This window comes from Kogia breviceps, chromosome 3 (assembly GCF_026419965.1).
Source record: "Kogia breviceps isolate mKogBre1 chromosome 3, mKogBre1 haplotype 1, whole genome shotgun sequence".
NCBI classification, from domain to species: Eukaryota; Metazoa; Chordata; class Mammalia; order Artiodactyla; family Physeteridae; genus Kogia; species Kogia breviceps.
The window spans coordinates 62,043,622-62,068,872 of NC_081312.1; the positions used below are offsets into that span (position 1 = coordinate 62,043,622).

The 25,251-nt window shown below is 35.6% G+C and overlaps 1 protein-coding gene across 11 annotated transcripts in view; it reads right to left on the minus strand.

The window, feature by feature from the left end:
• Positions 1 to 25,251, minus strand: part of MIPOL1 (mirror-image polydactyly 1) — a 326,266-nt gene that overhangs the window by 196,074 nt on the left and 104,941 nt on the right. For all 11 annotated transcript variants that reach the window (XM_067028562.1, XM_067028564.1, XM_067028563.1 and 8 more), the window contains 2 exons: positions 9,063 to 9,096; positions 8,633 to 8,803 (listed from right to left, as the gene is read on the minus strand). In XM_067028562.1, the coding sequence (XP_066884663.1) occupies positions 8,633 to 8,803; positions 9,063 to 9,096 (205 nt within the window). The remainder of the gene's footprint in view (positions 1 to 8,632; positions 8,804 to 9,062; positions 9,097 to 25,251) is intronic.

Sequence of the window (25,251 nt, forward strand, 5' to 3'; positions counted from 1 at the left end):
AAAGCCTAATGAAATACAATTATATCTCCATCAAAATGACAGAAATTAAAATAAATAATGATACCAAGTGTTAACTCTCACAACTAGAGATGCTCTTACATTGCTGGTGTAAACTGGTATAACAACTTCAGGAAAATGTTTGGCATTACCTACTAAAGCTAATAAATCTGTGACAGCTATTCTCCTGTGTGTATACCTGTATATGTACCAAAAGTAGTGAATGCTTATGCTCAGCAAAAGACACGTAAAGAACACCCATAGTACTTCATTCATAATAAATCAAAAATAGAAACAACCTACATTTCTAACACCTGTTATTTTCATACAATAGAACATAACACCACAATGAAAAAGATAAACCACTGATAACTGTAACAGTACACATCAACATACTGGCATAAATAACACTGGATGAGTGAAATCGGACACAAAAGAGTACATAGCACGATTCCTTTTATATGAAGTTTAGAAACATGAAAAATGACCTATGGTAAGTAAGTAAGAGTAGTGACTACCCTTGGAAAGGAATCCTGACTAGGAAGAGATATGAAGGAGCTCCTCTGGAGTGCTGCTTCTGGGTGCTGCTTACAAGACTATATACATTGGTCAAAGTTCATCAGATTTTTCACTTAAGATATGCATTCCTTACTGTAAGTTATACATCCATTAAATTATTTTTTTAAGTACAAGTTTAGCTATTCATATCTATTCCTCTATCATTTTCCTTGTTTAGACCCGCATTTTCTCTTGCTTGCATTATTACAATAGGATCTCAACTATTTCTTCAGCCTTGGACGTGTATTACTCAATTCACTTTATGCAGTGCTGCCCAGAAATCTTCTTCAAGAATATACTTTCTATATTACCAGAAAACTAAAACATCTCAGGGGACCCCATTGCCTATAAAATAAAGTCTAAATTCCTTAGCATTTTATTCCTCTAAAGTCCCCTTGAGTGAAATCTCAAATAACATTTCTATGTACAATTTTTCTAGGAAGCAATTTGAAAATATATACTTATTTAAAATGTTTATATTCTTTGATCTAGTATTTCCACTTCTAGGAATTCTCTCTAAGAAATAAACATGGATGTACATAAAAATTTAGCTACAAAAACGTTTCCACTACCAAAAGAAAAAAACATAAACACCCTCCCAAATAGCATATGAGTTTAATAAATCTCAACATATCCATTTATAAAAATACAAGAATATCTGACAAAATATAAAATCAAAGTGAAAAATCAGGTTATCAAGTAGTATATATGATATAACATGCATTGAAAAAAAAAGACAAAGGATCTGTATGTGATTGTTTTCCCTTCTTGCTTACCTGGACTTTTCCAAAGTTATCTATAGTTTCAAAAAGTTGTAAAAATTTTATAATAAGACGAAAGAAAAGTTACCAGAATAGATCAAACAACAACAATATATTTCAGCAAGATGGACTGGAAAAAAGTGCACAGGCAAATAACTGTATGATAGACAGGAAAGCAAATTAACAAACTGACAGGGGAAAAAATTAATAAAAATTTATAGTCACTATAATAAAGAATGCTGAACACGTTTCCTACTTTTCTGGAAAAATGAAACGCTAAATGTTATGATTTATTTTCTTTTCAAGTATGAGTTTTTTGTCAAACTTCTAATAACTTAACAAATCATTATTTTGCATCTATTAGGTGCTAGCTACTATGTGAACTACAAAGGATACAAAGTGAAGGCAACACTAACAATGGAGAGATTTAGAAACTTGGTTATGTTTTCCTCTGCTGAGGTTACCTTTGATGGTTATATCACTGGCCAAGACTCCAGGTTTACGCGAAGAGATTTGTTATTTTTATGTTCATTTACACACAAACCAAGACAACTACAGGCATCCTGGGGATATTCATAGGGGATTGGTTCCAGGAGTTCCTGCATATACCAAACCCCACAAATGCTCAAGTCCCTTATATAAAATGACATAGTACAATGAATACAGGTGACCCTTGAAAAACACCAGTTTGAACTACACAGGTCCGCGTGGATATTTTTCAATTAGTATACAGTTGGCCCTCCATATTCGGGATTTCCACATCTATGGATTCAAAACCTACAGATACAGACGGCTGACTATATTTAAAACTATTGCCTCTTTATAAATCTCCACCACCATCCACTGACCTATCACACTGAGAAACTAAATAAACCTAACATTTTCATTAAGAAAAGGATGGCCACCCCACTTCCTAAATTTATCAACTTGCCAACATATGTATTCATCCAAGTTCTTGGTATTCCTCTGTTAACAACGAACATAGTTTCACTGTCCCTAGCAAAAGACAACTCTTCCACTTATGTTCTAGATCCTATCCCCTATCAATTTACTTATCTATTCCAGGACTTTGCTACTGCAATACTCTCTTCTCTCCCTTAAAATCGCCTTTCCTTCTTTTCTGGTTCACTTCCATCAACATAACATCATGCCTTAGAATCTCCCATTAAAAAAGAAAGAAAAACTCACCAACAACTCACCCTAACCCTAACCATAAGCCGCCTCTCCATCTATTGCCAATTTCTCTATCTCCATTACAGGGGGATAAAAGTTGTATACATTCACTCGGTTCAGTTCCTCACCTTCCATTCTGTCCTCTAACTACTCCAATGTGTTCTCTGTCCTGGACAAAACTCTTGTCAAGGCTCTCAACATCTCCCATGTGATCAAATCTAAAAGTAACGATTCCATCTTCACCTTGTCTGATCTCTCAACACCATTCTAGGGAACTAATCATTCTCATCTTTTGCAAACACTTCCTTTTCTTGCCTTTTCTGACACTATACTCTCTTCAGTTTCCTTCTACCTCATTTGCTATCATTTCTAGTCTCTCCCGTGCGCTCCTTCTACTTTGGCCAACTAAAGTAGGCCAGCTAAATTATTGACAGACCACAGGGCTTGATCCTAAGCCCCTTCTTTTTCAATTATCTTTCCCTGGTTTGATCTAGACCCACAGCTTTAACTATTTATATGCTGATGACTGCAATAGCCAAGTGCCTGCTCAATACTTCCATATGGATTTTTAAGAATCATCTCAAATATACCACATCCAGAGAAAATGTAAATTCCCTTCTGAAATACGTTGATCTTCCCCCCAAAACTTGCCCATCACAAAAATGGAAGTGAATGTCTATACACTGTTTAAGCCCAAAATAGACTCAGCCTAATTCTTCCAGCTCCCTTATGCCCCAAACCAATCTGTCTTCAATGTCTACTCACTATACTATGAAATATTTCCCAAATCTGTCTACTTCTCTAAATCTACAATTGCCCCACTGAGCTACCATCAGTTTCATCTTTGACTTGGACTATTGCAACAGACTTTCTCCCTCAATATCTCCTGCATTTATACACAATTTTTAGCCCTTACCATGGCATACAAGACCTTACAAATTTGTCTGCTGCCTATCTCTACTACCTCATCACTTGCTGCTATCTTCCTTGCTCACTGCACTTCAACCATATTTAAGCTTGGAGTATTTACATCAGTGCCTCAAACACACTAAGCTTGTTCCCTCTCACAGGGCATTGTTGATGTATTCTTTTCTGATGGAATGCTCTCTTCACAGATTTTGCATGGCTGGGTCCTTCTCCTCTTTCAAGTTTCAATTCAACTATCCACCAAAATTCAACAATTAAACAAAAGGACTACCTTGATCACCCTATTTGAAGTGACAATCCTCCTACCAATTGCAGTCAGTCTCCATTACCTTTTTATTTTCATTACATCCCTAACTGAAAATACTTTATTTATTTGTTCACTATCTATATTTCCATACTAAAATGTAAGTTCCATAAGAGTAAGAGCCTTCTATATTTGGATCATTGCTGAATTCCCCAACACAGACATATAACAGGTCCTCAATAAAATGTGAATGAATGAATAATATTTCACTAACTTCTTTTAGTTCAATGTATCTTGAAATAGATCTAAAACAGCTAAGCTCATCAGTTCATTAATTCAACAAGCCTATATTTTGTGCCTACACTGTCCTAAGGACTAACAGACACAGATAAAGAACAGTTCCTACCTTCATGCTAGGTGGGAAGACAGGCATAAATTCAATTAACTATACTGCAGTGTGACAAGTACTATAATAGGATGTAAAGTAAAATGTGGGCAAAAAGAAGATATCTATCAATATTGTTTCATGTGAGGGAACTTTATTGAAGAGATGATATTTAAATTTGCTTTAAAGTAGTAGGTAGACAAGCAAGTAACAAGTGGATAGAAGCATGTGTCAGTGAGAGGCGAAAACATGCTTAAAGGTAGAAAGAGTTATAAAGCAACAGATCAACTGTACTTTTTGTTCAGCTATCTTCCTAGAATTTTCTTCATTGTATTATGGACTGGATTCATGTCTTCCTCTTATTTGGTTTATCTTTTATTTTGTTGGGGCTTAGTGCATGGTACAGCTTGTGGCTATAGAGAAGGAGAAACCTGACTAGTGAAATGTTTAGCTGAATTTCTTTAATTAACCTGATGATTACCCCTTGGTCCTCCCTGCTTTTTGTATTTGTCAACTCTGGATCTGAAAGATCTCAGGATCTATAGTTTTCATTATAGCATTTGACAAAAATGAATTAACTATCAAAAAAAGATGTGCTAATTATACATTCTGGTTAAAAGAGGCACATAGATGTTTTAAAAATATTTTTAATGACAAACACAATTAAGAAAAGTGTACAAATTAAAAGGGTTAATATTGAATTTAGATATTTAGAGTGACTTATTTTCAAAAAATAGTGGTGAGTTAAGATTCTCTGCATGGTGTTCAGGTAATAGAAATTTATGATCAATCATTCAGTCTTGATAGACCAAGAAGGGAAAATGAACAACTACAAGACAACAACAAAAAAGGAAACTCAGGGAAGGGGTTGAAGGATGCTGAGACACTTAGCCTGGGGAAAGAGAAAATAGTGCTAATTAAGGTGAAATTTCTGTGGTATTCTTTCCCAAAACCCAAAATCTCACTCTAATCATAAGAAAATGGTATAGTTCTGGCTTGAGTCCGAAGGCCTGAGAACCAGGAGAGCCAATGATGTAAGATTCAGATGTGAATCTCATACAGAAACACCTTCACAGACACACCCCGAAATAACGTTTTACCAAATATCTGGACACCCTGTGGTCCAGTCAAGTTTTCACATAATTATCATACTATTCCTTGGGGTTCTGGCTAAATTAGGCTAGTTCTAGGCTAGTTTCGATTTCCAAGTACATGCATAGATGGTCAGAGCCTGGCAACAGGAGGCTTTGGGCCTCACTGATACTTGTAGTCGGTAGGATAATATTATAGGCATTTTCAGTTATTGGACCTCATCTGGTACCTGATGCAGTAGGTGAAGGGCCTAGCCTCTGAACACTGAATAAGTTAGGCATGGGAATGGAGGTTGGGATGTGGACTTCTGCCAAAAGGGTCAGGGGGGTTGGTATATAAAATATATCCAATGGGCTTTCCTGGTGGCGCAGTGGTTGAGAGTCCGCCTGCCGATGCAGGGGACATGGGTTCGTGCCCCGGTCCGTGAAGATCCCACATGCCGTGGAGTGGCTAGACCCGTGAGCCATGGCCGTTGAGCCTGCGCATCCGGAGCCTGTACTCCACAATGGGAGAGGCCACAACAGTGAGAGGCCCGCGTAACACACACACACACACACACACACACACACACACACACACACACACACAAATATATATATATATATATATATATATATATATATATATATATATATATATCAAAGGCCTTGTAACAAACACTTGGAATATAGCAGGGATAAAGGAAGAAAGTGGTAAGTTATCTATGTACATGGGTGTTTTAGTTAACAAAATAGATGATTTCTAAAAAATCAAATGTTTGAGTTTATAATTGTTTCAAGCATATAAAAATAGTTTGGCTATCTCTTCAACAATATATTGAATGATCCAAGATTGAATACACTTGGTAGGGCACAAAATGCTAAAACAGCTGACCACTTTAAAAGTTTAAATTGAATTTTTCCCAATTTTAATCTGAAGATAAATGTCAGATTTCCACATTGAGATAGGATAGAATCATTTGTGGCATAACAATTCTCCAGCCAAGAACAAGGAAAGCCAGATTAAATTTTTAAAAAATATCTGTTTAAGACATCAGAAGGTTGCTACTGCAACAATAACTTGAGCAGCTAGGATTCGGAAGAGGGGTTAACTGGAGACAGGTGATTTGAAGATCTGAAGTCATTGTTTGCCCCAAGTTTTTGTTTTTTTTAAAAAATAAATTTATTTATTTTATTTTTTTACTTTTGGCTGTGTTGGGTCTTCATTGCTGCTGCATGTGGCCTTTCTCTAGTGGTGAGCGGGGGCTACTCTTCCCTGCAGTGGCTTCTTTTGTTGAGAAGCACAGGCCCTAGAGAGCGTGGGTTCAGTAGGTGTGGCACACGGGCTCAGTGGTTGTGGTTCACGGCCTCTGGAGAGCAGGCTCAGTAGTTGTGGAGCACGGGCTTAGTTACTCTGCGGCATGTGGGATCTTCCCGGACCAGGGCTCAAACCCGTGTCCCCTGCATTGGCAGGAGGACTCCCAACCACTGTGCCACCAGGGAAGTCCCTCCCCGAGTTTTAAAGGTTCGGAGAATGGGCAAGAGGCTGAGAAATCCAGCTTTGACTATAAAGAGGGCTCCTGCTGGAGGACAGAGAAATCATCTAAGCTTCTGGCAGTTATGCAGGGCTGAAGTGACAAAATTGGAGATTTGAGACTTGTTTCCATCTCAAATCATTTGCTAACTCTCAAAACTGTACAGGGCTTAAAGTTAAAAAAGCTAAGCCTTAAGCCCTGTGAAAAGGATAATGGAGTTTCCCATAGTCTTACAATGCTAAAGAGACAAACACTAGAAAAGAGGATTCTCCAGGGGTAGAGCCCTAGTGAATACTCTGCTCTCAGTGTGGGAAGCAAAAGTACAGGGGTGAACCACAAGCAGACCAAGACTTACCAAAACTTTCACCCAGCCTCCATGGGATATAGTAAAGAATTTCACACAGTGATAGAAATGAACTAATAAGGAAGCATTTTATGAAGTAGGAGAGAAAAGGGACAATTGGTTAAGTGATAACCTTAAGCAGGCAAGAAAAGATATAAACTAGTGTGAAACAGAGAAGTTGTCCTTAAGCATGTAAAAAAGAAAGTAGAAAAGGCAGAGTATATGGGTGCGAATGCAGGTAGGCTGGTGAATGAAATGGTGGGGATAAGCAGAAATTCTTTTTTCTATTGGGAAGAAGACGTTGGATGCTTGAGGAGAAAGGAGAAACATAAAATAGTCCTCCAGAGCGGAAGAGTGAGTGGAAGGTTGCCAGGCAACACCAAGGGTCTACCTGAAGATGGTGGTCATGAACTTGAGGTAAGTTCAGTCAGCAAATTTGTGTGATAGTCTCCTGCCATGTGAAGCTGTGAAGGTGTAGAAGAGGCAGAAAGTTAAATTTATAAAACTTAGGTTTTGCTAGGTGAGCAGGATAAAGGAAGAGAGGGCCAAAACAACTGAGGCTATATTACATGCAAGTTGGTGATAATTATGGTGAGCCACGGAATCCAAACTAGATAAAGAGGGAAGTGAGGACATAAGGGGATTAAGGGATAGGAAAAGAGGTGGTAAGATCAATATAATCAGGTGCCAGGAGAGTTGACAATTTGCTAGAGTTAGAGTTCTAGAGTGAGCTGGAAAGATAACAAATGGTGGTCATCAAGCAGGATGCTTGAAATTGAGACTGATAATGATCAAGAACAGGGTATGACCATAGGGTGTATGGCAGAATGAGTATAGCATACGTGGATTATTGGAGGAGAGAGATTCAAAGAGATGAGAGGGATATTGAAAGTATCACCTACATAGATATTTAAATCACCGAGAACTGTGACAGAAGAAGGCTGAAGAAAGAGACAGTGAAAGATCCTAAAATCTTTAAGAAATGAGGGAAGCAACATGGGAGTGTGTACACGAATGCAACAGGAGTGTGTAGTGGTTGATACAATCTGATGCATGGGCATCAAAGCTGGAGGTGTTTAGAGAGAAAAAAGGAACAATGATCTAAAAACACTAATGAGGAACAAGCCTCCAAGCCCAGTGGTCCAACTGCTGGGCGAGGGAACATATTCACATTTGAAAGGACTGCAGTGGAAGCAGTATCCTCAGGGAGGTTATCAGGTTTCAGTTAGAGCAGGAAGGTGTAAGTAATGTTCAGAAAGGAATACCCTAATAATTTGATTCCTTTATCAATGTTTACTAAAAGGCGCTGAATTAGGCACTGGGAATAAAACAGTAATAAAGACAATGTCAGCCCTCACAAAACTGTGACTCAAGTAAGAAGTCTCATATAAGAGTGATTACTTTAAAGAATAAAACTAAAATTTTATAACAAGCTAACAGTTTTATTAGAATGCATATACTTGAAGAATGATATAACAAAATATGTGATTACTTTAATATAGCCAATCATTGTGGTATTAATTATAAGCTAAAAACTACTTCGAATTAAGAATATGTGGGGAAAAGTCATTTTTTAATGTAAAGAAAGAGGGGAAAATGGTAAGTGTATGCTTTTTACAGATATTGTACATGCAGTTACCTGAGACAAAGCAGCATCCCGTTCTTCAATCACTGCATTCATTTCTTCTGCAGTTATTCTCTTTTTACATTCCTTGGTCTTGTAGATTCTATCCACAATTATAGCTCCATTCTTCTGAATAGCTATCCCTGTGTCTGCATTGTTTATTCTGTTCAGTAATTCCTGTAATGTCTACCAACACCATTATATGTTAGTCAGACATGAAGTTTTAATATATTTTATTTAATATAGGGTTTTAATTAATAGGCACATGTGAATTGTAAATTGACTGAGTGAAGTTATTGAATTTTCATACTGCAGCAAAGATGTACATTATTAGTGTGTCAATTCTTCTTTTTCCCACATCTTAGTTCTTGAAACCCACTCAATTGAACTTAAGCCTCTAAGATATAAGACTGACATCAAGAAATCTCCTCAGAGAATGGCTTACCATGTCATTTTCTTCAGGGTTAATATTTTCTAGCCTAGAAAAAAGGGACACAGAAAGCCTGATCAGTAGCATTTCCTTAGTGCAGCAAAATGAGTTCGCTTTTTAAATCTTTAGAACCTCAAGTAATTTCATTCGACTAGTCTTTAGAGTCAACCATGACATTGAACATATTAAAGTGCCACCTGCTCGACTCCATCTTTCAATAATGCTCCATATCTTCTGCACTGACTTCAGACTGTTAAGTTATTAATGTTTACTGCTGTATATGACTACAAGGATCAATTGTTCATATGTGCTTAGATGAAGAAAGTTCCCCAGTGATAGAAGTACTCATTCTCATCATTATATTTATTTCTAGACTTTCAATTCTTACCAGAAACTGTATTTCCTCTCCTTTTTGGACATTATCACAAATAAAACAAGGCAAGTATTTTTATTACAAAGTTTAACCATGTTCCCTCAAAAGCAATGACAAATAACTACCACTAAATTTGACCTGAAAATCTCCTGGTGCTACCTATTTGTTGAAACAAATACGCTATATAGAAAGGCTGACCAAAGTTGGTCACATTTTTAAATGACTAATGTTATTTTCTTTTTTGCATAACATAGAATTATTCAATTTAAAGGCAAAAAAAGTAAACTGCCTCCCTTCATAAATGGACTTTTTGTCTTTTAAGAGTCATAGTGTTTACTGAAATGTTTGTTGATGTTGGTAAATTGAAGAAATGAAGTTGAAGTAAAGAAAGAAGTTCTAAATGACATATTTAGAAAATGTATATAATTTAGGCAGTCATTAAATTGGGTAGATTAAATGAAAACCTGTAATGGGTACCAGTGAAATGATGGAGATTTTAGAAATTATTTCAATTATTTAAAAATTGTACTTAAAAGCTTAGATATCCAAATTCGTGTTTCAAGTTTTCCCCCTCCATTTCTGTGCTCCTGTGATTTAACATTTACCATAAAAAAAGGATGCTAGGAAAAGATTACAGAAGACACTTAATAAATTTGTTACAAAATTGTTCCAAACTCCACAGTTCAATCAAACTGCTATAATCATGGAGAGAAAGTATAGATTTTAGAACATTGCATTTGCACAGGAAAAAATATGAACATATATCAAAAAGCCTATTTCTACCCATATTTAAATGGTGTAAGTCAACAGGTAGGTGTAGTAATTTTGAATTATATATATTTAATGTTTATCTCAAACTACTAATGTCCCCTTGGATTCACATTCCAATAAGGGCAAATATGTACTCTTATCTTTTTCTCCCAAAATAAATCAAGTATTCAAATATCCTGCTTCATAAAAGCTTAGTCTACAAAAACTATGAGGATAATCACTTCCTTTTTATTCAATTAAAAAACACAGTGGAAAAGTATAAGATAAAATTCTTATACTTATTTATGGTCATGTAAAAGTATTTGAAGAACATGCGTGGCATTTAACCATCAGTTATTGGTTGGCTAAATATGATTTTTAGGGAACCCATATGTGGTAAAGAATATTTACCTTAATGTTCTTTTTAGATGAAATCAAACTAAGAGTCAATTAATGGCAGTTTCCAAAGAAGTTTCAATTTTTATAAACTTCACAATTTATTAAACTTGATCATTTAAAAGGTAAAAAGATACACGGAAATTAAGCATTTAGATTCACAGATTACTGGGAACTTAAAAAAAATTAGTTCTCAATATTATGCAACTCCCTTTTTTTTGTTTCAAAGAGTTACATATGATCAAAAAGAAAATAACAGTGCAGATAGGTTAAGTAATTCATATATTCCAAATAATCAACATAACAAAAAGTGCATGAAATTCCTATGTAATATTTATATTTTTTTTCAGGCAATGCAAAATGAAGAACTATTACTTTAAGGAAAAGCAAATGAAGAGTTTAAATATTTTAAATTAACAGCTTTCAATAGGAAATGGTTAAGATAACTGTATTTAGTCTAATATTAAATTCCCTGCTAACAACCAAAATTTTAAAAAAATTAAAATCAAATTTTCTTATCAGATGTTATATACTAGATCCTCGGCACATAAATTTAGCATTTTGACTATAAATAACTTAAGTGATTGCCCTTAAAAGTACATGATATATAGTGATTTATCATTTTCTGATAAATGAATCTGAATCATGTTTTGGTGAGTGAGTGTGTCAGGTATGACATGCAGGGCATGAGCGAGCCAAGTCAACCACTTGGCATGTGAATCTCTATTTTGCTTTATTATTAGCCTTTATAATTAATATAAATATAGTGATAAATGGTCACTAAGAGGAAAATAAAACTTAAAACCTTTTATTATACAGCAGGTTCTTATTTGCTGTACACCTGCAACTAACACAGCATTGTAAATCAACTATACTCCAATAAAAATTAAGAAAAATAATTAAAATGCCTATTTAAAAAAAATAAGAGGGACTTCCCTGGTGGCAAAGTGGTTAAGAATCCATGAAAGGGACATGGGTTCGAGCCCTGGTCCGGGAAGATCCCACATGCCGCAGAGCAACTAAGCCCGCGTGCCACAACTACTGAGCCTGTGCTCTAGAGCTCGCGAGCCGCAACTACTGAGCCCGTGTGCCACAACTACTGAAGCCCACACGCCTAGAGCCTGTGCTTGGCAACAAGAGAAGCCACCGCAATGAGAAGCCTGTGCACCACAACAAAGAGTAGCCCCCACTTGCTCGCCACAACTAGAGAAAGCCCTGTGCAGCAACGAGGACCCAATGCAGCCAAAAATAAAATAATTAAAAAGACAAACTCTTAAAAACTCTTGTACCTACTAAAGTCTGCCTTTGTAGTGCAAACTCATTCATAGACAATATGTAAATGAACAGGTATGGTTGTGTTCAAATTTGCATTTCTTTAAAAGTTTCAGGAAGCATTTGTCACAGATATCAAAGATCAACTACATAGTAATTTAGTCTCAGCTAGATTATACAGAGTAGGGATGAGCAAACTTTTTTTGTAAAGGGTCAGATAATATTTTAGGCTTTACCATATGTTCTCTGTTGCAGCTACTAAATTCTGCCTTTGAAGAAGAAAATCTATTCACAGACAATATGTAAATGAAAAGATGTGGTTGTATTCAAGTAAAACTTTATTTACAAAACAAGTGGAAGGCTGGATTTGCACCATAGGTCCTTACTTTGCTGATCCCTGATACAGAGTACTGAAAAATGAGATCAGATCTTTGATGTTAATACATTATAAGTGTCAATTCAGTATATTTGACACATTTTTCTGAGGTGAGTCATTTAATATCTACTTAAAGATAAAAAAATCAACAATAGTGGCTTCCAGAAAATTAAATTCAGTCCTACAAAAAGGACATTACTTACTGTATCACTTAAGAAAACAAAAATTAGACAAACAACTTACCTTTAAGAAAAAGGAAGCAATCTGAAACAGTTATATAAGACACATAATTTTCTATGTAAAATGACTTTTTAGGTTTAAGGTTTACTAGCAGCATGTACAAAACATAAAGTTTTACTAGCTTAATAAAGACAAAGTAATAGTTGGTATTATATGACATGCAGCCAACAAACTATACATTATGTATAATTAATATGAAGTTTACAATTAAAAAAAAGAATTTCAACCTTTTGTAATCTTTAAATTATGCCTACAACAGTCTAACTAGACAGTCATGATAATCAGTAAGAATATTGCTGAAGTAAATGTCCATAGGTTCAAGTTTCAATTGATTTCCTATACCATGCAAATTCTGACTGACAACCTTGCACTCTAAGTGAAAAGACTCATGCATGAAATGTCACATTTCTTGATTTATTCCTAAATCAGTCAATATCACATCTTTCCTTTCTGAACCTATAGTCCTTTACCTTGTTCAATGGAAAGAAGCAAAACTTTGATCCCCAAATGATAAAAAGAACTAGTGATCAGCTTATCAAAAATTCTAAATTGTTTTTTTTCTCTAAGTCTTTCTTACACAGTGCCACCTTTAATATAAAAAAATACACCAACAATAACAGATTGAAAAATAGATACCATGGTCTCAAAAGTTGGAATGTACATATGCAAACATGTCTATATTGGCATGCATATGTAAGTCATTTTAACCTGAATCCTTTTTACTTTTTCCTAGTTTTGGATAAAAGCAAAAGAGACAAAGAAAAAAGCATTAAAAATTCAAGAGGTAAGGGAAAGCAGAGAAGCAGCAGAATAATAAGACAAGACAAACATTATACAGAAAGATGCAAAGTAGATCAGAAGTGGAAAAGATGATGAGAGAAAAATGAAGGAAGGAATTTCCAGATTATAAGAAGCAAGAAGTAAGGAATTAAAACAAAAAGATGTGAAATAATTTTTACAATTTCATCTTATACTCAATGCCTCTAAATATGCCTTTCAGCCAAGCAAAGCTCAGTTATAAATTGGTTCTATCTTAACAAAGATTTAGTCCAAAATGCACTGTTGAAGTTCAGAGCCTATAGACTTCAACTGAGTAGAAAAGAACCTCCACAGTGCCATTTAAAACTGTACTGACATGGTATTTGTTGTTGCTGTTCTTGCTTCTTATGTATGATTTTTCCTGATCCCCTCACCTGAACCCCTAAACTGTAATATAGCTGTCTATAAACTTTTCTTAGGAACCAATAATTCTTCATATCACTTGATACTATTTTAAGTATTTATGTAATTATTCATATTTACTTAATGCTGATCTTAACTAAATTGAGACCATAATGCTGTGTTCGCAGCAACTAGAACTGTACTTGAACATAGTAAGTATTCAATAAATATTTATTGAATGGACTAATTAACTAAAAGATAAGTCTTGAGATGGGACTGTTTTCCTTTTCTCCATTCCCCATTCCTCCCTCAGTAGGAACGCTACCAAGAACAAAATGAAAAGGCTCTGCCTCAAGGAACCCTAATTTTCATGTATTGTAATAAAAACTATAACAAAACATATGTACAGATTAAAATAAATAGACAATGGGAGTTTTAAAAGTTTAGGGAAGAAGGATAGGCTCAATTTAGATCCATCACTTAAAGAGATAGAATGAACAAAACTAAGACACCAATTTAATAGGAGTTCTGAGAAAGAAGTTTTTGTTTCAATATGTGGGCAGGAGATTGTGCTGCTGATAGGTACAGGGAATTAAGGAGGATCAGGTTTTAAAAATAAATTAATAATTCCATTTTGGATATGCTAAGGTTGAGATGCCTGTATAGCTCTGAGGTAGATAAGTCCACAATGTGTAAGTGACTGACAATGACTCTTTGGGCAGGTAGTCAACCACTCTAAGTTTTTTCACCTATAAAGCCTGAATATCACTCAATGAGTTGTGACATTGTATACAAAACTGATTTGTTATCTTTTGGGGGTGAATTTTATTTCTAAAAACAGTGAAAACTATTTAGAAGCAAATTTTATGAATAAAATTGGTGATCAATCTACATTAAAGATTTATGGTCATAAATTACATGGTAAGTATAGTACTGTGCAGCAGTTGACGAATTGAAGGTAATAGTACTTGCAAATCCCTAAAGAAAAGTTCTGAAGTTATTAATAGCTGCATTACTGAAAAAAAGAAAAAAGGTATCTATTTTTTTTTTTTTTTTTTTTTTTTTTTTTTGTGGTACGCGGGCCTCTCACTGTTGTGGCCTCTCCCGTTGCGGGGCACAGGCTCCGGACGCGCAGGCTCAGCGGCCATGGCTCACGGGCCCAGCCGCTCCGCGGCATGTGGGATCTTCCCGTACCGGGGCACGAACCCGTATCCCCTGCATCGGCAGGTGGATTCTCAACCACTGCGCCACCAGGGAAGCCCAAAAGGTATCTATTTTGAAGAGGATGTTTAAAAACATTTGGTCCCAGCAACTGTTTTTGTAGATAAAAACAAACTGATTCGGAAAGGTATATGGAAAGGCAAACGTACCAGAATAGTCAAAATAATTCTACAATAAAAGAGCAAAGTTTAGAGGGATGACATTATCTGATTTCAAGACGTAACATAAAGATTTAGTAATCAAGAATGTGTGGTATTGGCAAAGGGATAGAAACACAGATCAATGGACAGACGAGACAGTCCTGAAATTAACGCACATGAATGGTCAAATGACTTTTGGCAAAGGTTCAAAGGAAATAAGTGGAGAAATGATACCATTTTCAACAAATGGTACTGGAATAATAAATGTCCATGTGCAAAAAAAAAAAAAAGACCATTTACATGTACCACGTATCACTTTACACAAAAATCAACTCAAAATAGATTGTAGACCTAAATGTAAAACACGAAATTTATAACTCATAGAAGAAAACATAGGAAAAAAATTGGTGTGACCTTACATATGACAATGAGTTTTAGATTCAATACCAAAAGTACAAAACATGAAAGAAAAAACAATGAACTGGATTTTATCAAAATTTAAAACTTATATCCTGCCAAGCACACTGTTAAGAGAAGAAAAATACAAAACATGTACTGGAAGAAAATATTTGAAAACCACATACCGGAAAAACAACTTACATCCAGAATGTATAACGAACACTTAAAATTAACAAAAAGGAAACAAACAACCCAACTTAAAAAACTGGTCAAATATCTGAACAGACATTTTACCAAAGAAGATACACAGATGGTAAATAAACATATAAAAAGGAGCTCAATATCATCTGTCATTAGAGAATGGCTAATGTTCAAAACAAGAAAAAAAGCAAAACAAGAATGACAATTCCAAATGCTGACAAGGATGGTGAGCAACAAGAACTCTGATTCATTGCTGATGGGGTGGGCATATTCCTATAAAACATGACCCTGGAGCAGGTTGCAGTGCCAGAAAGTAAGAAAGTGTTAAAAAAATCAAAAGGCTGGGAACATGTCAAAGGCCTGTAGGAGCCACTTAAAAAAGTTTCCAATGGTCAAAGTTGGAATACTACACAATAACAAAGATCAATAAAACTAAAAGCTGGTACTCTGAGAAGATAAACAAAACTGATAAACCATTAGCCAGACTCATCAAGAAGAGAAGGGAGAAGACTCAAATCAAGAGAATTAGAAATAAAAAAGGAAAAATAAAAACTGACACTGCAGAAAAACAAAGGATCAAGCTTGTAGAATTACTACAAGCAACTCTATGCCAATAAAATGGACAACCTGGAAGAAATGGACATATTCTTAGAAAAGCACAACCTTCCGAGACTGAACCAGGAAGAAAGAGAAAATATAAACAGACCAATCACAAGCACTAAAATTGAGACTGTGATTAAAACCTTCCAACAATCAGAAGCCTGGGACGAGACGGCTTCACAGGTGAATTCTATCAAAAATTTAGAGAAGAGTTAACACCTAGCCTTCTCAAACTCTTCCAAAATATAGCAGAGAGAGGAACACTCCCAAACACATTCTATGAGGCCACCATCACCCTGACACCAAAACCAGACAAAGATGTCACAAAGAAAGAAAACTACAGGCCAATATCACTGATGAACATAGATGGAAAAATCCTCAACAAAATACTAGCAAACAGAATCCAACAGCACATTAAAAGAATCATACACAATGATCAAGTGGGATTTATCCCAGGGATGCAAGGATTCTTCAATATATGCAAATCAATCAATGTGATACACCATATTAACAAACTGAAGAAGAAAAAACATATGATCATCTCAACAGATGCAGAAAAAGCTTTTGACAAAATTCAACACCAATTTATGATAAAAACCTTCCAGAGAGTAGGCATGCAGGGAACTTACCTCAACGGTGAAAAACTGAAACCATTCCCACTAAGATCAGGAACAAGACAAGGTTGCCCACTCTCACCCCTATTATTCAACATAGTTTTGGAAGTTTTAGTCACAGCAATCAGAGAAGAAAAAGAAATAAATGGAATCCAAATCAGAAAAGAAGAAGTAAAGCTGTCACTGTTTGCAGATGACATGATACTATACATAGAGAATCCTAAAGATGCTACCAGAAAACTACTAGAGCTAATCAATGAATTTGGTAAAGTAGCAGAATACAGAATTAATGCACAGAAATCTCTTGCATTCCTATACACTAATGATGAAAAATCTGAAAGAGAACTTAAGGAAACACTCTCATTTACCACTGCAACAAAAAGAATAAAATACCTAGGAATAAACTCACCTAAGGAGACAGAAGACCTGTATGCAGAAAACTATATAACAATGATGAAAGGAATTAAAGATGATATAAACAGATGGCGAGATAGACCATATTCTTGGATGGGAAGAATCAACAATTTGAAAATGACCCTACTACCCAAAGCAATCTACAGATTCAATGCAATCCCTATCAAACTATCAATGGCATTTTTCACAGAACTAGAACAAAAAATTTCACCAATTTGTATGGAAACACAAAAGACCCAGAATACCCAAAGCAATCTTGAGAAACAAAAACAGAGCTGGAGGAATCAGGCTCTCTGACTTCAGACTGTACTACAAAGCTTCAGTAATCAAGACAGTATGGTACTGGCACAAAAAAAAAATATATAGATCAATGGAACAGGATAGAAAGCCCAGAGATAAACCCATGGACATATGGTCATCTTATCTTTGATAAAGAGGTATGAATATACAGTGGAGAAAAGACAGCCTCTTCAATAAGTGGTGCTGGGAAAATTGGACAGCTACATGTAAAAGAATGAAATTAGAACACTCCCTAACACCATACACAAAAATAAACCCAAAATGGATTAAAGACCTAAATGTAAGGCCAGACACCATCAAACTGTTAGAGGAAAACATAGGCAGAACACTCTATGGCATAAATCACAGCAAGATCTTTTTTGACCCACCTCCTAGAGAAATGGAAAAAAAAAAAAAAAAAAAACCAAATGGGACGTAATGAAACTTAAAACCTTTTGCACAGCAAAGGAAACCATAAACAAGACGAAAAGACAACCCTCAGAATGGGAGAAAATATTTGCAAATGAAGCAACTGACAAAGAATTAATCTCCAAAACATACAAGCAACTCATGCAGCTCAATATCAAAAAAAAAAACAACCCAATGCAAAAATTGTCAGAAGATCTAAATTGATATTTCTCCAAAGAAGATATACAGATTGCCAAGAAACACATGAAAGAATGCTCAACATCATTAATCATTAGAGAAATGCAAATTAAAACTACAATGAGATATCATCTCACACTGGTCACAATGGCCATTATCAAAAACTCTACAAGCAATAAATGCTGGAGAGGTGTGGAGAAAAGAGAACCCTCTTGCACTGTTGGTGGGAATGTAGATTGATACAGCCACTATGGAGAACAGTATTGGAGGTTCCTTAAAAAACTAAAAATATAACTACCATACGACTCAGCAATCCCACTGTTGGGCATATACCCTGAGAAAACCATAATTCAAAAAGACTCATGTACCAAAATGTTCACTGCAGCTCTATTTACAATAGCCAGGACATGGAAGCAACTAAGTGTCCATCGACAGATGAATGGATAAAGAAGATGTGGCACATATATACAATGGAATATTACTCAGCCATAAAAAGGAATGAAACTGAGCTATTTGTAGTGAGGTGGATGGACAAAGAGACTGTCATAGAGAGTGAAGTAAGTCAGAAAGAGAAAAACAAATACCATATGCTAAGACATATATATGGAATCTAAAAAAAAACCCCAAACAAAAAGAAAATGATCAGAAGAACCTAGGGGCAAGATGGGAATAAAGATGCAGACCTACTAGAGAATTGTCTTGAGGACACATGGAGGGGGAAGGGTAAGCTGGGATGAAATGAGACAGTGGCGTGGACATATATACACTACCAAATGTAAAACAGATAGCTAGTGGGAAGCAGCAGCATAGCACAGGGATATCAGCTTGGTGCTTTGTGACCATCTAGAGGGGTGGGATAGGGAGGGTGGGAGGGAGGGAGATGCAAGAGGGAAGAGATAATGGGGACATATGTATATGCATAACTGATTCACTTTGTTATAAAGCAGACACTGACACACCATTATAAAGCAATTATACTCTCATAGATGTTAAAAAAAAGAAAAAAAAAAAGAAAGCCCAGAGATAAACCCACACACATATGGTCACCTTATCTTTGATAAAGGAGGCAAGAATATACCATGGAGAAAAGACAGCCTCTTCAATAAGTGGTGCTGGGAAAATTGGACAGCTACATGTAAAAGAATGAAATTAGAACACTCCCTAACACCATACACAAAAATAAACCCCAAATGGATTAAAGACCTAAATGTAAGGCCAGACACTATAAAACTCTCAGAGGATAACACAGGCAGAACACTCTATGACATAAATCACAGCAAGATCCTTTTTGACCCACCTCCTAGAGAAATGGAAATAAAAACAAAAATAAACAAATGGGACCTAATGAAATTTAAAAGCTTTTGCACAGCAAAGGAAAACATAAGCAAGACGAAAAGAAAGACAACCCTTAGAATGGGAAAAAATATTTGCAAATGAAGCAACTGACAAAGGATTAATCTCCAAAATTTATAAGCAGCTCATGCAGCTCAATATCAAAAAAACAAACAACCCAATCCAAAAATGGGCAAAAGATCTAAAGAGACATTTCTGCAAAGAAGATATACAGATTGCCAACAAACACATGAAAGGATGCTCAACATCACTAATCATTAGAGAAATGCAAATCCAAACTACAATGAGGTATCACCTCACACCCATCAGAATGGCCATCATCAAAAAATCTACAAACAATAAATGCTGGAGAGGGTGTGGAGAAAAGGCAACCCATGGGAATGTAATGGGAATGTAAATTGATACAGCCACTATGGAGAACAGTATGGAGGTTCCTTAAAAAACTAAAAATATAACTACCATACGACTCAGCAATCCCACTGTTGGGCATATACCCTGAGAAAACCATAATTCAAAAAGACTCATGTACCACAATGTTCACTGCAGCTCTATTTACAATAGCCAGGATGTGGAAGCAACCTGTGTCCATCGACAGATGAATGTGGCACATATATACAATGGAATATGAGCCATAAAAAGAAATGAAATTGAGTTATTTGTGGTGATTGGATGGACATAGAGACTGTCGTACAGAGTGAAGTAAGTCAGAAAGAGAAAAACAAATACTGTATGCTAACACATATATGGAATCTTAAAAAAAAAAAAAAAGGTTCTGAAGAACCTAGGGGCAGAACAGGAATAAAGATGCAGACGTAGAGAATGGACTTGAGGACACACGGAGGGGGAAGGGTAAGCTGGGATGAAATGAGAGAGTGGCGTGGACATATATACACTACCAAATGTAAAATAGATAGCTAGTGGGAAGCAGCCACATAGCACAGGGAGATCAGCTCGGTGCTTTGTGACCACCTAGAGGGGTGGGATAGGGAGGGTGGGAGAGAGACGCAGGAGGGAGGAGATATGGGGATATATGTATATATATAGCTGATTCACTTTGTTATAAAGGAGAAACTAACACACCATTGTAAAGCAATTATACTCCAATAAAGATGTTTAAAAAAAAAGCTGGAATACTCCAAGCAACAAAATAACATAGTATTAGATTATAATTCAAAGTATTAAATGAATATCAATGAGTCCATACAGATATAACTAAATAAAAAATGAGGGATACTAATGTCCTGTACTGAAGAATTACAAATAATTTATGTAGATATTCTGTGCTGAGGAAGCTAGAACTCAATTAACCTCCTAGCCCACACTCCTTAGCCCCATCATTGAGTACAGGCTGCACTTTAGTGATTTGCTTCAAAGAGTAGAGTATGAAAGAGGAATGTGGGTAACTTTACAGAAGAGAAACATGGCAAGTACTGCCTTGCCCAGGTGACCAAGATTCACATCACTGGCTGTAAGTCATATTGATAGAAGATAACCTTGAAATGATGTGATGAAAATGGCATTTCACCCCTGTAACTCTCTGTCCCATAAAACCAATACCTCAGTCTAATCATGAGAAAAACTTCAGAAAAATTGAAATTGAGAAACATTCTATAAAATACCTGACCAATATTCCAGAACTGTCATCAAAAACAAGGAAAGTCTGAGAAAATGTCACACAGCAGAGTAAGCAATGGAGACACAGTAACTAAATGTCTATGGAATCCTGGATAGGATCTTGGAAAGTAAAAAGGACATCAGGGAAAAGTAGTGAAATCTGAATAAAGTGTGGCCTTTAGTAAATAGTTGTATAACAATGTTGATTTCTCCCCTGTGACATATGTACCACAGTAACGTAAGATGTTAGCAATAAGGGAAACTGGGTGAGGGTTATAGGAACTCCGTACTATCTTCACCAACTTTTCTGTAAATCTGAAAGTATTCTAAAATAAAAAGTTTATTGAAAAAAAAAGGCCAAGTAAAGATGGTGGAGTGAAATCTGAACATGGAAAACTATGTATCCCCATCACATACCACTTGAATGGAAGATAAAAATTAATCAAACATACAAGAGGGAGGAGATGTGGGAGCATGTGTGTATGTATAATTGATTTAGTTTGTTGTAGAGGGAAAACTAACACACTATTGTAAAACAATTATACTCCAATAAAGATGTTTAAAAAAAAAAAAATAATCAAACAGCAAAGGAAGGAGGACATCATGTAGTAATTTTTAAAAGTAGGGATAAGGTGGAGAGAGGAAAAATGATTTTGAACAGATTTAACTACTCTTTTTACACGTGAAAATAGGTATTGAGAAAAGACAGTGACCTTACCAAATCCTGGAAATTTTTCACTAATACCACACAGCTTGGAAATAACCTGAGAGACTAATCTTTACAGAGGAAGCAAGAATTATCAGGCTGGCCTTTTTTTTTTTTTTTTAACTACACTGGTGGAACAAATAAAAGCCCCAAAGAAATACTCCATGGAATCAGGATATCCACAAGACAAGACAGAGTGAGCTGTCAGAGCAGTGCAAGACACCAAACAAAGTCCTACAAGCAGAGGACAGAACTTCAAACAAAATTGGTATCTAGCCCCAAGGAGGTCTTCCCAACTACTACTCTTACCCCACTGCCTTACAGCAATGAAGAAAAGCGGCTCAGAAGCAATACCTAGCCAAGATCAGAGGAGAAGGCAAATAGGTTTCAAATAATATGAAATGTTTATCAAGGAAAATTCACTTGCACTGTATCAGAACAAAGAAAAGTTCTTGACAATTTAAGCATGAGCAAGATGAAGAGAAATGACATGCCAACTATGAATTCACCACAAACACATGACAAAATATCATGCAAATGAGATAAAGATCATAATATAAAAGATAACATAAACCAAGAGAAAGAAGAAAATTGTCCTATCGTGGTTGGCATTCTAGAAAAACATAAGAAGAATATGAATTCCATAAAAGAAGTTCAAAGAGAAGATGCCAAAACAAAAGAGTAGATGAAAAGGAAAATTGAAAACTTAAGGATAGACCTGAAACTTATATAATTAAAAAAAGAAAGAAAACAAAACTTAAGGGAACATTGAGAATAAATAAACAAAATATTTAATAAATGAACTAGAAAGAACAGGGAATGGGACAGTGACAATTGGAATTACTAACTAAAGGAAAGGCTTAAGAGTATCACAGTGAATGCACAGAAAAAGACAGGAATTAAAATAATTATTGAAGAGATAATAGATAGGGATAAAAGTTCCCTATAAAAATAACTGAAGTCTCTAAAATGGAAAACCTAAAAAACAAATGTAAAATTTCCCTGAAATAAAGGAAGAATCAAATAGTCTTCAGAAAGGCATGCTGTGATTCTAAAAATATTACAGATCAACACGAACATACTGATTAAGTTGTTTTACTTCAAGAATAAAGAAAGAATCATTCAAGTACCCAGGTAGAAAAAATTAAACCACCTATAAGTGAGGGAAAAAGCAATATGATTGACCTCAGGCTTCTTTTCAGCTAAACTCAATGTCAGAAAAGTCAGTAACATTTTTACAGTGTTTAGAATGAAAAAATACTTGAGCCAAGAATTTTATTCATAACCAGTTTGAATATAAGGATAACAAACAGCCAGTCTGGAGTATGTTAAAGTAGAGAGTAAAGTATTTATAAACCCTTCCTTAAAAAACTATTTGGAAATGAAATTTGGTTATCCATGAACTCCCCACAATAAAGAACTCAGGTGTAAAAATGCCATGTATGATAAAAGTTCGAGTAATGATTACTCAACCCTTTTAAATATAAAATAAAGGTTAAACAAGGGGGGCACTTTGGCTATAGAATCCAATACAGCTTTTACACATTTTTTAAAAGTAGAATTCATAAAGAAAAAGAAAAAAAGGAGTTTAAAACTGTTATTTATTTCGTAGCTGAGAGTCAAATAATATTGCTTAACGAAAACACTGCACTAAAAATATTGGTGAGATTCCAACACCTAATGTTTTTCCGTCTCTTAAATTTAGACAGTCCTTTAGGGAATTAATATATCTTATTGAGAGAAAACAGTGACTGAAGTTCAAAAATTTCCTCAGTTTCACTTCAATTGATTATTACTCTTCAATTCAAGTAACATTTATACAGCATTTGCTACAAGTCAAGTATTTTTCAATACTTATTAAATCATTTAGTCCTCATAACAACCAATATAAAATAGCCACTATTTTCGTTTTGTAGACAAAAAACAGAGTCCCAGAAACTATGAATAATCTGTCCATGACTGTACAGCTAGGAAGCAAAAGAGTGAAGATTCAAAGACAGGTACCTGTGTCTGGAATCTGTGCTCTTCACCTCTACAATATAATGCCTCTCAAATAAAACAGAATGTAGAAAATGAATTAATTTTTATCAAATTAATTCTATGTATGCATCTATTCAACCATCCATCCTTCCAGACAGTAGTGTTTATATAAAAAAAGAGAAATGTTTGGAATAATGTTTCCCTATTGATAAAGATAGTTATTTGTAAGTAGGCAGTGTGGAATTTAGCTAATTTTTAAAATTTATTTTTAGTTGTCAATGAGTTAATGTTTTATAATGAGTCTCTCCATGTACTTTTTGAATGAGCCTTCAAAAAAAAAAGAAACCATTAATATAAATAAAAAACAAATCACATTACCTAGTCACAACCTGAACGCTACAATATTATTTAATGATTCTAATGAACCACCATTTTTTTTTTTTTTTTGTCTTGTCTTTTGTTTTTTGGCCATGCCCTACGTCTTGTGGGATCTTAGTTCTCCAACCAGGGATCGAACCCGTGCCCCCTGCATAGGAAGGGCGGAGTCCACTGGACCGCCAGGGCGTTTCCCACCACGTTTTTTTAAAAAATAAATTTATTTATTTATTTTTGGCTGTGTTGGGTCTTCGTTTCTGTGCTAGGGCTTTCTCTAGTTGCGGCGAGCGGGGGCCACTCTTCGTCACTGTGCGTAGGTCTCTCACTATCGCGGCCTCTCTTGTTGTGGAGCACAGGCTCCAGACGCGCAGGCTCAGTAGTTGTGGCTCACGGGCCCAGTTGCTCCGCGACATGTGGGATCTTCCCAGACCAGGGCTCGAACCTGTGACCCCTGCATTGGCAGGCAGATTCTCAACCACTGCACCACCAGGGAAGCCCCCCACCACATTTTAATTAGTATTTTATTGTGATCCCTCAGAGGCCAGCACAATATTGGGCACAGCAAACATTCGATAAATATATTCAGGGATCAACATAAAAATATTAGATTACTACATTCTATCTATCTTGCAAGTAACATTTCTAGATTCTCTAGGGCCTTTCTACCCAAAGTGGACTCCTTAGATTAACATCATTTGCATGACCTGGGAGCTTGAAAAAAGGCAGAATCTCAGGCTCCACTCCAGACGTTATCTAACAAGAATCTGCATTTTAACACCAAGCAATTGTAGTGCACGTTAAAACTGGAGAAGTAATTCTTTCCAGAGCATTGTTTCTCTAAGTGCAGTACATTATTTACCTATACCAGAATCACCTGGTTCGCTTGCTAAAAATGTAGATCCTCAGGCTCTACCGTATTTCAGGTGTCAGGTTTCAGTTTAGAACCCACAGCTAAAAGACGTAAAAAGCAGTGTAGAATAGGAATGAGCACAGTAAGCAGAGAGCAGTAAAAGAACCCAGAGAGCTGAAATAAATCAAGGGGGTGATAATAAGGAGAGGGAAGAAAAGAGGAGTCACAAAGGAAGGTAGAGTAAGGGTATCAACAACAGAACTATGAAGAAATAAAGAAAGTAA